General features: G+C 40.6%; 1 protein-coding gene across 2 annotated transcripts in view; it reads right to left on the reverse strand.

Moving 5' to 3' along the window:
• Nucleotides 1-697: 697 nt before the first annotated feature.
• The window catches only part of MDN1 (midasin AAA ATPase 1), a 145,451-nt gene continuing 133,186 nt past the window's right edge, over nt 698-12,962 (reverse strand). For both annotated transcript variants that reach the window (XM_069488449.1, XM_069488448.1), the window contains exons 92-102: nt 12,590-12,797; nt 10,682-10,852; nt 9,444-9,601; nt 8,257-8,346; nt 7,364-7,479; nt 6,519-6,693; nt 4,881-4,954; nt 4,668-4,782; nt 3,743-3,806; nt 2,837-2,979; nt 698-2,083 (exon numbers count right to left, since the gene is read on the reverse strand). In XM_069488449.1, the coding sequence (XP_069344550.1) occupies nt 1,895-2,083; nt 2,837-2,979; nt 3,743-3,806; nt 4,668-4,782; nt 4,881-4,954; nt 6,519-6,693; nt 7,364-7,479; nt 8,257-8,346; nt 9,444-9,601; nt 10,682-10,852; nt 12,590-12,797 (1,503 nt within the window). In that variant the 3' untranslated portion in view covers nt 698-1,894. The remainder of the gene's footprint in view (nt 2,084-2,836; nt 2,980-3,742; nt 3,807-4,667; nt 4,783-4,880; nt 4,955-6,518; nt 6,694-7,363; nt 7,480-8,256; nt 8,347-9,443; nt 9,602-10,681; nt 10,853-12,589; nt 12,798-12,962) is intronic.

Consider the following 12,962-nt stretch of genomic DNA (forward strand, 5'->3'; position numbering starts at 1 on the left):
TAAAGCAGATGTTATAGGTTAAGCTCCAGGTTTCTAAACAGGGTGGCTGGTGGAATGTTGAAGGAACAGGTTTGGGGGGAGTTAGACTCTTCAAATGCATCATGTTCAAAATGTCACTGTTCTATCACTCAAGTACAGCTCCAGTAGACATCTGAGTATAATTGAGAATACCAAAGATACTTTCTAGATGCGTAGATAGAGATTTTTGCAGGCTTTTTGCTTATGACTGGAACTCCTACTGTCCCAGACTCCATGAGCTAACCCAGGCCCAAGGTAATCATTCTGGGCCTACCCGTTGGGAAGCTCCATCTTAGACCTCTCAAAGATAGATATGATAAACTGCACCACTGACGTAATGTTGTCTTTCCCTACCAGATTCAACCGTGCTGGAAGATTAAACTTCCTGCCCCGTAGAAGGCTTTAGCCAATTTGAGTCATTGCATGGTTCCCGGATCTCACCCTTTTCCCTTTGTGACAAAGCCAGCATGTTACAACTCACCCACCATGGACATAAACACAAGTAAGAAACTGAAGTTACAGGATCATGTTAGCACAACATAAACTCCTGAGAGCTGACTGATCTAGCAGAGATCAATTCCCTAGCATACCTTTTATAGTCCTGTTGCATTTCATTAAGAATGGTCACAAATTACATAAACGGTGGTATATGTTTTAATAATTTTTAGAATATAAGCTGCATAGCTTTTCAGAATAAAAATAATGATATAACTTCAAGTACATGCTTTAGGACACTTGTTTAAACAAGCAATCTGTGTCTTTGATGACCACCTCAAAAGGGTGGCAAACTTCACAGTGTAACTTGAGAACAGACGCAGGAAAAGATGATTACATCATGGCATGTAAGCACATTGCCTACAAAAGGACATTATATAGAACACGGCACACAGTTTCAAGTATTCAAGCACTGCTTTCTGGCCAAGGAAAAATTGCTTAAAAACCTTTGATGTATTCTGACTGTAAAAAATAAGATGTAGCCACTTAGCTCTGGACATAGCATTTCTTCTCCAGAATGAGACTGGCTCAGTCCAGCTTGAAAGCAGTGTGAGGAATGTTTCTTCCTCTTAACTGTTAAGAAAAAAAAAAATGAACTAAAGGAATAAATTACTACAACAACAGGAACTATGGCACTGAATGAAATAAAGGGAAAATTATCTTTTCATCATTGCATAGTCTCCCGAAGCAGCAAATGTGAAAGAGAACACTGAAAAGCCACTTCGTTTTTACACGGCCCAAGGATCATTTCTGCAGATTACTTGGGCTCCCATAATGTCCACTTGCTTTATGAGAACACGCACCCCCACATACTTCCTACCTTCCAAGAAAAGGTAGTTCCTTTCATGAAAACACATCTTCTGACTCTCTAGCAAATTGCAGCTGTCTCAGCCACTTGACAGCTTTTGGGCACACCCTACGCAAGGCAGAGCTTAAAGCAGGGACAAAACGGCAGTTCCCTTCTGTCCTTTGTCCAAAGGCCCGGAATAGTCCCATGTTCCTGGCAGCATCTTCTCAAGGTACAGGTGTCCAAGGCCCCCTCTTGGGCCAGGGCTTCCAAGATAGGGAGGAACAGGGGCTCTTTCTCAGTTCAGACACTTGCTGCTACTGTTCCTTCACTGCCCCAGGTTTGTTATAAAACCTTAGCCCGGGCAAAGCAGGGAGCCCGAGAGCTTTCTCTAGGCTCTGAGATCATGTTGTAAGATACATACATTACAATAAACTTTTTGTACCTGTTAGATGACTTTGTAAGCCAGATCTAAGTAAAGATAAAGAATTATATTTTAGAGCTTAAGTTCTAAAACAGTTGTCCAAAAGGGAGCACCGGGGCGTAGGACATTCTGACCATAGTTTAAAGTCACTTTGGATTGCTCTTTCTGTTCTACAGGTGGTCAGACGCTGTCACTAACTCAAACCACTGTCTGAGGGCATCGCTCAGTGTCTCAGGAAGCGCATTCACGTCTCGAAGGATGATATAGAATGGGAATGGGAACTCCTCCATGTAGGATCGGATTTCAGGCATCTCTCCAGGTCCTTTAAATATTGGTACTTTAATGTCCAAGATAGAATCCTGTCAACAAAAAGACATTTTGAAATAAAAGGAAAACTAAATCAATGTCCGGGGCGAGCCTTCTGTGTCTTATTCCTGCATATGAAACTAGCTTTTATTACTAAGTAAAAGAAAATTTTCAGAACTCTCATTAAGGGGAGGGGGCAGATCCCTTTCTAAGCGCCCCTTCCAGGAGAATGAAATTGAAATTAAAAGCAAGGAAAGGGGGCAGACAAGAAAATCTACTTCCTCTACCATGGTTTCTTCCATTCTCTACTTGGAATAATTCACATTAAATCTTCACCTTGCTGTCAAGGCTTAATGTGACCTGCAGAGATAATGCTTCCCCTAGAACAGAACTGCCCTGCAGGCATATTTCACTAAGCTGATTGATGCTTCCTGCTGAGATGTAAGTGTGGAAAGAGCTGGTCTCCATTTCAAAGTGGTCATGGCCCATTGTCAAGGCTGCAGTGCCCCTACTGACTTTGCATAGAGGGGAACATTCTGAATCTTGGCTCTCCCTCTCTCACTACCTATAAGCTGTGTTGCAGACAACCTTCACTATAAGGTGGGATAATGACCCCTGCCTTGCTGGCTTATTGTGAAGATTGATGAGTAGATACAAAGTGCCTAGAACAGTGCCTGACAGAATACCACGAATGCTGGAAATTGCCAGTATGATGGTGCAACCCAGGCTGTACATATTCAGATGGAAAAGGTTAAAGGGAACCTCTACTTTATCTCCAGAAAAGGTGGCTTTTAGTAGTCACTCACCCGTGAACTGGGATTGTCCAACACGACAAAAATTACAAAAATGTTAGCATTCTGGGCAGCCCGAACTGCTGCCAGGACTCTTTCTTTGCCCTCAAGGAAAAGGCCTCGTCCATCGGAGACTACCAGGAGGAGTTGTGCGGTTTCTGTAGAACATGAGAGAAAGCAAGGAATAAAATGAAAATACTTTTTTTTTGGAGTCAGAGTCTGGCTCTGTCGCCCAGGCTGAGTGCAGTGTTGCCATCATAGCTCACTGCAACCTCAAACCCCTGGGCTCATGCAGTCCTCCTGCCTCAGCCTCCTATAGGCAAGTGCCACCATGCCTGGCTAATTTTTCTATTTTTTTGTAGAGGCAGGGCCTCGATCCTGCTTAGGCTGATCCTCCCTTGGCCTCCAAAAGTGCTAGGATTATGGGTGTGAGCCACTGCGCCCAGCCGAAAATACATTTTTAACAACTCAAAAACTACCTAAAGTAGGTCAAATTTAATGTAAGCTTTCTCTATACTATTAAAACTAAACATTTCTGCAACTGAAAATTCTTGGACACAAAAGGAGCCTCTAATTAGATCTATTACTTAGGATGCCTGAGTCAGAGACAAGACATAAATAAGAAACAGTCAGTTTCTGTCAATATAGCAGAATTTCCCTATAGAGCTTCGGGAAATGTCAAATTTAGATCAACTTCAGATGTAGAGCAGTGTACTGTATGAGAGAATTAAAACACTTCTCTAGGGCTATAAACTATAAAATGATAGTGCTGAGCAGGCCATCAATTCCATCTGTTTATGTCTTTTCCTATAGAGCATACATTTTAAAATTTGGTGACAGGTACAGTGAGATGAAGCAAGCAGCTTTTGAATACAGAAAACAGGAAAGTGTTTTGTTAACAAATGAAAGAACGCAGCTCACCTGGACTGATGTTTTGTGAGAGCTGCTGTGCAGCAACAAACATGTTGGCAACAGACTCTAGAAACTGAACCAGAAACAGACAATTAGAAAACTATTTAAACTCTCTTCCCATTGTCAAAGGGTCTGAAATTACTTCTGACACTGAAGTGATTATTATAAGATAACCATCTCAGGTTTACAGGCCATCAACTGTCCCTTCCAGCCACCTGTAGTACAGGCCTTGTATTGCATGGCATTTACCCTTGGAAACAGGCATTCTCAAGCACAGATGAAACGAAACATGTCTCTGGTATACAGCCCACTAGAGTTCTAGAAGATACCCCAAAGGAAAAGAAATACTCCCCCTGGGAGATAAGAAGCCAATAACCCCCTCAAACCAAACATCTGCTTTCTTTCAAGGAAATAACTGAGTAAAAAAGCGGCAAGAAAACACAAAATGTCCAATGCAAACTAAGGAAAGGAGATTATATTAGAGCAGGAACTAGGAGAAATGTCCTATCCTCTTTTTTAACTTGTTATATCATCCTGAGCAAGTCACTGGCTTTATTTTACATCATTTCTTCTCTAGGCTAAATGAGGGAAAGAAATAGGTCTTGGCCCATCTATCTTATAAGGGTACTGGAAGATGAGTATGTTTTTGCAAAATGTTCCTACAGCTTAGAAAAAAGTGGAAGCCAGAAAATCAACGATACAAAGTCAAATGATCTTTGAGGAACTGAGAAAAAGAAGTCTACACCTTGTTTTATAATGGATACCAACTAAGCTTCTATTTCCAGTAGTACACAGGCTGAAGTTTAGAACTATTCTTTATTGTAAATTTTACCCGTCCTTACCATATTGAGGGAGAGAGAGAGAGTTCAAAAAATTTTTCTCTCCTATATCAGCTTAAGAATAACTGTGCAGACATTTGATTTCATCTACATACCTGAGCAATCTTGGTTTTCTTTTGTTGGAATGTGCAGAGCCGTAGAATCTGGGCCCCCGAGTAATCACTGAACTGCTCATGGAATGGGTGTAACAGCTTTACAGACTCCCCAAAACTTAGGGGAGAAAAACCAAATACAAAAGGAGTTATTGTCATGTGATCAAAATAAGTTGTGAAAAAGGTTTTCCCAATGGCACTAAAAGGCAGCCTTACCTGCACACTGCAATCTGACCTACTTCCAGGAGGGTTAGTGCATTTCCAATCACAGCCAAAGATTCAAATGCAAGCTATGAAATAGAAAGTTAAGGATTTAAGGAATCAGAATGTCCTCTAAATCAGTGCCTTTCAATCGTTTTTTAAATCAAGATTCCCACAGAAAATGCTATTTTTTTGTTTGGCAGGAGAACAACATCAGTAAGGCTATTATAGTTCACAACCAACCCAGAGGCTTTGGCAGCCAAAATGTTGAAACCTAAAATCCATTACACTGGTAGGAATGGTCTGCTCTAGACAACAGCTAATAAAATTGCCCTTAAGAAATATGGTTCATAAATTTAAATTTTTCTTTCCTTGACTACATAAAAAGTAATCTCTTACGGGTAAGAAATTTAAAAAATCAATTTAAAACATTAATATGTAGTAAAATCACACTGTAGAACCATATTAGAAAATGTCATTACCACTTGCATAAATGACAGCATAGTTTTAGAATTTAAACTCGTCTAAAAAACACCAAACTGAATGTTCTAAATATATTATTTCATTTAATCTTCATAACAATTCTGAGTATGAGGTTATAATTATTGTTATAAGTATATATGCATATAAGTATATGAAAGTTGTATTGTTATAATCCTCAGTTTTCAGAAGATGAAAAATGAGGGCACTTAAGAAGTTGCCCAAAATTGTGGTAATAAGTAGGGAGCTGGGATATAAACCCAACTTCAGAAGTTACATTCTAACTTTTGCCAGCAGAACATACACGTTTTAGGTCGCTCATTAGTTCACACTGTATAATGCAAAAACACACACTCTTCAGTGTATATAATGATGGCATTATAAGTAATCCTATTCAGGCTCCTAAACACTGTTAAAACTGATAGAACACTGACTCTGGATAATTTCAGACTTACATGTATTCTGAATACATTTAGAAAAAAAAAAACAACAACAAAAAAAACGAAGGTTTCAGATATAACTGTGTTGTGCATAGTCTTAACAGTTTAAGAGTACGTTGTAGGCAGGGATGGTGGCTCAGGCCTGTAATCCTAGCACTTGGGGGAGGCTGAGGCCAGGAGTTTAACAACAGCCTGACCAAGAGCGAGACCTCCAAAAATAATAGGAAAATTAGCCAGGCTTGGTAGTGTGCGCCTGTAGCCACTTGGGAGGCTGAAGCAGGAGAATTGCTTGAGCCCAAAAGTTCGAGGTTGCAGTGAGCTAGGATGAGGCCACTGAACTCCAGGCTGGGTGACAGAGCAAGACCCTGTTCTCAAAAAAGTGGGGGAAAAAAGGTAAAAAGGAAAAAAAGAAGAAAGGAAGAAACCACATTGTTGCATTTTCTAGAAAATAAACACTGTCAGACTTACTTATTTTGTAACTAGACAGTAGAATAGAAGGATTAAGAAACAAAACAATTTAAAAGACTTAGAGTAGTAAGGGACTAAAATATCTGAGACATCCTGAATTGCCTTTTGAACTGTAAACCTTAGGTCTTCTTAAAGATAGTTATCACAGTCTCACAACAGGTAAAGTGTTTTTTTGTCATATCATATTTAAAACATTCAGATGGCCCATGAAATATGGTTTGGTATTAATTTCCCATCAAATTGCCACTACATTTCTATTCCTTACCTGCTTGGTGTGGTTGTCTACCATACTAGAAGAGTCATCGATAGCCAAACATATCTGATACTGGCGTTTACTGGGCTTGGTCCTTCGAAGCCAAATCTTGTCTTTCCGAAATTGACTAGCAATGTATGGAATGACCTTCCGCATGTTTAGTCGCTTCCCTGTTCGATAGTCTCCTCTATTAAATTTATCCAGAAAAGGGCAGAGATTAGTTAGTGACTGCTAATTCCTCAGAATTTTCCCTAAGGACAAAAATCATATTAATAAAATCTTAAAACCAACAATACCAAATAACCTATGCAAGGAATGTGACACAATGAAGCATTGTCAACTGAGGACCACGGACCAGGATTTTCTTGACCACTAGCCAGAAAAACTGGACATATATGTAGCAATAATAATTAGGTCCTTCCAGAAAAGCTAAGATACATTTTGAAAAATCAGAAAAAATGTTTGCATCGAATATGAAGTTTTGGATTCTCTCTTTTCTGTTCTAAAACTATGGTTCTGGACACATCTTTGAAAAGATCTAGGTGAGTGACACCTATAGCAAGTGAGGAACACAGTATGTAGCAAGGTGAGCCACACATATACCCAAAGTCTCAGCCAATTTTTCCATCAAGTAGTAATAAACAAAAGAAACTGCATTCATACCAAAAGGCACAGAAACTTTTGTGGCAGAGACAACAATAGGAAATTGGAGGAAGAACACCATACTGGTGCCTACACAGCAGAAGTGGCAACCTAGAATCCAGTACCGTAAGTGGCTAAGGTGCTGAGCTCAAGAAAATTGATGATGCTGCCATCTTTCCAGGGCACTGTGAGGGCTTCCAGTGGGGAAGACTTACTTCAGCTTGGCTGCCTGGGTAGGCTCTAATATGAGACGAAGCTGTTCACACAACTGTTGTGAAAGAGGCGCAGTTAAGACCAGGTAAGTCTGCCACATCTCAGCTGCAGCCTTCTCCTGTGACGACAAAATTTAAGTCACCCTTACAATGTCAGAGCCAACCAAGTCATTATAGGGAGAAGAAAGCCTGAAGCAAAGTAGCAGAAAATCACCTGCATGAACTTTCTCAAGGGAAGCACTTTAAAGCTTCTCTCAGCAAAGTGCTATCTAATTCGTGTGATTAAAAATATCTCCCCTTCCACCAAACCATAACCCACACTTCTAAGCGAGAAAGAAGGAAACAAAGCAGTGCATTATTGGATTTCATGACCAAATCACTGCCTTACTCACATCACCTACAGAGAGTATAACCTGTACCCTTCATATGGGGAGGGAGATGTGAATGGGTAATTCTGGTGTCAGCAGATCCAGCTACTCATTCATGGGCTCTCAGAATCAAGTTTTAAAAGTAAATGTGACAAGTGAGTGCAAATCCCTCAAGTAACACATTCAGCAATGTGCTTATTTCCTAGACAAAAAGCCCCATAATTTTTCGGCCAACTACAGCAGAGCATTCGATGCATATATGTGGTGGGAATGATGAGGACAACAGACACAACAGAAGTTAAAGGAACTAAATTTACCAGTTTCTGTTTTAATTAAGATATAAAGCTAGGGGCAAAGCAGACAGAAAGCAATGGATAGACTAAGGCTTTAGGATTCTAATTATGTTTTCCTTATACCTGGGTCCCTTTTACAAAGGTTACTGGAATTAAGAACCTATTAAGTTTGCTGTATCTTAAAAAAACAAAACAAAAAAGTCAAGATATTTTAGGAAAAAATCCAGTGACTTACTTCTTCTGGGTTTCCAGATTCATGTGGCTGCCACGTTTCCAGCTGTCTCTCCAGCTCCTGTCTTAGCTCACTGACATCTTTTAAAAAGGGCTAAGAAGAAAAAACCACAGATAAGAGACAGCCCACGTTGGAACCCACATCGGAACTCCCAACTTATTACCACTGGCTGCCTTCCTCCCTGCAGCGTGGCCTCAAAGTAAATATTCAAATGCCCCTGAGACTCAAAACTGAAGCAATTCATAAGCAAATTCAGTGGCACAATAAGAAGATGCAAGACAACCATTCTTCTGCTGCTTCCCGTCTTAGACAATATGGACAAAGGAAACTTTTAACATTTGGGAATCCACTCTACTTAAACAAAAACACCCTTAAGTCATCAATAATTGAAACATTCTTTGATCAAGCCAGACTGCCAGTCAGTCAAACTATTAAGGAAAAGAACTCATGTTAAATGGCTCTTCCTGCATACAGGCATTAAACCAAAGATTTTTTTTTTACTTAACCATCATAAACTGCTAATTGTTCTAAAGGTTCCTTACACAAAGATGGTAAGCAGAGTAGGACATGAGAGCCAGAGGCCAAGGACCGGACCCGCCATTATGGACAGGTCACTCTAACCCTGGAATTAACTGCTGGAACAGTGTCATCTGCTTAAAGAACACCTGTCACACCAATAGCACACCTAAAAATTTTTCAAGAACATGATATACCAAAACAACCAGATGTTCCTTCTGAAGGCAAAGATTTAAAGGCAATTTAAAATTATATTTTGGGCCGGGCGCGGTGGCTCACGCCTGTAATCCTAGCACTCTGGGAGGCTGAGGTGAGCGGATTGTTTGAGCTCAGGAGTTTGAGACCAGCCTGAGCAAGAGCGAAACCCCGTCTCTACTAAAAATAAAAAGAAATTATATGGACAGCTAAAAAAAATATATATATATATATATACACACACATATACATATAGAAAAATTAGCTGGGCATGGTGGCACATGCCTGTAGTCCCAGCTACTCGGGAGGCTGAGGCAGGAGGATCACTTGAGCCCAGGAGTTTGAGGCTGCTGTGAGCTAGGCTGATGCCACGGCACTCTAGCCTGGCCAACAGAGTAAGACTCTGTCTCAAAAAATAAATAAATAAATAAAATTATATTTTGTCAATTTTTACAGCAGTAATTTGTGAGTTTTAGTACCTGGAAAATGGTGTCCATGAAGAACTGATGGGCTGTATGAATGGTTGAATCTCGGCTTCTCTCTGGTTTCTCATTCTCTGTCTCCTTATGGGATTTGTCTGTCCTGGAGTCTTGGTCTTTCTCTGTTTCAACAGTTTGGGTCTCCATCTCATCATGGCCTATTTTCATATAAGGACATAGTTTTACTTATAATAATAACATAATGGCTTAGCCTTCGCTGTTGCCCATCAGTCCTATTAATAATAATCAAACCACTCACTCATTCACTCTCCAACACATTCCCACATATTGATTCCAAATATTCTTTCTCCATGAGTCATTGCCAGTTCTTACTCCCTAATTTCCCCTCCTCCCCACCCTGACGGTAAAGGCAGATGTTAATATTTGAGACTGTAGTTTATCCTAACAAGGCTTGTAAAACCATGTGATTCTTGAAACTAAGTGCATGTAGAACTTTGAAAAAATAAAAACTAAAATAAATAAATATAGTTCCATTTTACAGATGAGGAAACCGACACAAAGAAAAGATAAATAATTTGCCTGGACCCGTGAAGTGAGTGAGAGGCAAAGCCTGGATTTGCATCCAGGAAAGTAACCACAGAGCTCTGCTTCTCTCACTGTCATGTGACAGCAGGGCAGACGACCTTGTCTAACAACGCTCAGAGGACAGGAATGAAGCAGAAGAAGAAAAGTCTTTGAGTTTGGCAATTCCTTTTGAATTTGCATTTATCCCATTGCTAATGAAGTTATTTTTTAATGTGCTAAATGCATGTCCTTTATTTAAAAAAAAATAAACTGCCTAATAATAGAACTTGACTAGCTATGAAATGGAAGCTTGTTGTTTTCTCACATGTATTTTCCTCTATTTAATATTTTACTGCATTTTATGCTAATATTGTGTACTTTTATGTAATTGGAAACATTTCTTTAATAATCAAGAATATACCTTCTCATCCCAGCTGCAGTAAATGTACTATTCTGTTTTCTTCGACACATTTTAAAAAGACCAATGGGATTTTGCTGGAAATTCAAGTTTCAGGGGTCTCCTTGATGGATGGTATCCTGCAACACCACCCCTATACCTGTCCACCTTTTTGCTCCCAAATAAAATACAGTGAAATTACTATAGGTAAATTATTCATCTAAGCCACAGACTAGGATGTGGGACAAAACACCAGACTGACTACAGTATGAGAGAACAGAGTGCTCAGGAAGGGTCTGCTTAGTCCAGGACTCACTGAAGGTTGCTGTGGTGCCCGACTTGATCTCCTCTGGCTTCAGCTGCTCCGTGTCTGCTGCTTTGAGCTCCTCCTGCTCCTCTGTGTCCATGAGGATAGCCTCTGTCCCCTCCTCTTCCTGATCCCTGCCAGCGTCTTTTGCAGACTGTTGCTGCTCCTTGCTGGCCACGTCTGCCAACAAAATGCACACACACACCCACACAGCTTAGGTCTTTGCAGAACAAAGTAATGAGTGGGCTATGGTTTCAGTCATTTCTAGCTTCCAAAATTCTACTAATGCGCGTTCTGCCACTGACCAGCTACGTGGTCTGGACACTTGTCTGCACGCCTAAGATTTCCTACTGACCCTGATGAAGTAAGTACCTGCTCCTCACCTCCTACAGAAGTTATGAGGATTCTAGTGTAACTAACTACACATGTGACCACAGGATGTTTGACTGAGTTCTTACTGCTATGCCCAGAAAATGATCCAGAATAGACGCTTGAGCATGTGACTCAAAGCAGCTAATGGAAATCATCCGCCATTACTGACTTGTGGGTAGATAAACTGTTAAGAGCTGACTCTATAACACTATAGAGTGACCATAATTAACAATTTATTGTACACTTTGAAATAGCTAGAATAGCAGATTTCTTAATGTCCCCAACGCAAAGAGTGATAAATGTTTGCGGTGACAGATATATATGCTAGTTATCCTGATTTGATCATTAAATACTGAGTATACATATTGAAATACCACACTGTACCCTCTAAGTTTTTATGTGTCAATTAAAAATAATAATTTAAAAAAAGATTATAATACAAGGCACAGAAAGACCAATATGGGAATGGGAATCCCAGCATTGTGATCTTGGATGAGTTCTGAAACTTCTTTGGCCTCAGTGCACTCACGTATTGGATGGAGACAGTCTAGGTCACAGGATTGATTATTTGAGGAAGTCCATGATCATGCAGAAAAAGCTCAGAAAAGTTTTTGGCACAAAGCAAAAGCTCAATACATGGTAGCTATTATAGTACTGCTTGCATTACTTTTGTTTTTCAGGTGGGGACAGGGAGAGAAAACGGTAATTCACTGCAGAGCAATCATTTTCGTACCATCCTCATAGGTATCATCAACGCTACTTTATGTGTTAGTAATGAAACAGTGAAAAGTCACCAAGAGAACCAACCAGAAGGGAAGACTGTCCAATGACTGACTACCTACCACCTTCTTGTGCTTAGACTTCCTTCCTCCCCTTTTCACTTTTGGGGAAAACACGTATTTCAAGTTCACAGTGGCATGTCATTGCAGGGACCTCTCTGAAGGTGTCTATGAAGAAATCTCCAGTACTAAGAAACCTTGAGATCAACACTTGGTTTAGATGTGGCCAACTGTTATCAAGGATATTTAAAAGGCTTATACTGAGCCCAGATGGCTGGGCATGGTGGCTCATGCCTGCAATCCCAGCACTTTGGGGAGGCTGAGGTGGGAGGATTGCTTGAGGCCAGGAGTTGGAAACCAGCCTGGGCAACACAGTGAGACTCCACCGCTACAAAAAAGAGGTGTGGTGGCATGCACCTGTAGTCCCAGCTACTCAGGAGGCTGAGGCAGGAGGATCAGTTGAGCCCCGGAATCAGAGGTTTAAGAGAGCTATGATCATGCCACTGCACTCCAGCCTAGGTGACAGAGCAAAACCTTGTCTCTAAAAAAGAAGGTTTATACTGAGCCCAGAACCTTGAGCATCTTCACATGGCTATGGATACCATTGTACCAAAACCAAACCACACTTCTTACAGTTTAAAAAGCCTCTTCTTCTCTCTGCTAATGTACTAATGAATTTGCACTAACATCTGGCAGGCACACAGTCACAAAGCATAAGCTCTCACAGCAAGTACAGTGAGCAAAAGGAGTTTTCCCTGTAACATACCATAGGTCTGTGCGTCATATGTGTCGCTGCCTTGTTTAATGTGCTCAAATTCATCTGCGTCCTCCGCCTGGGCCTGGGCCTGGGCCTGGGCTGGGCTCTGCTCGGCATGGCTGTCTGTATCCACAGTCCTCAGCCTTTTGTGTACATGCTCATTGTGATCACCCATGGAGCGTTCATTGTCAGCCTCTCCAGGTTTCCTCTTAAAACTCTGTGGAGAAAGTCCATAAATAACCATGAAGTCCAGGGGACAGGTTAAGTAAATTAAGTACAGCCATACAATAATAGAATTCAAAATAGCTATCAAAAAGAATGGGGCTTCTGTATACTCATATAGAACAATCTCTGTATCTAAAATAAAGGCAAGGAAGCAAAG

This window comes from Eulemur rufifrons, chromosome 15 (genome assembly GCF_041146395.1).
Source record: "Eulemur rufifrons isolate Redbay chromosome 15, OSU_ERuf_1, whole genome shotgun sequence".
Taxonomy (NCBI): Eukaryota; Metazoa; Chordata; class Mammalia; order Primates; family Lemuridae; genus Eulemur; species Eulemur rufifrons.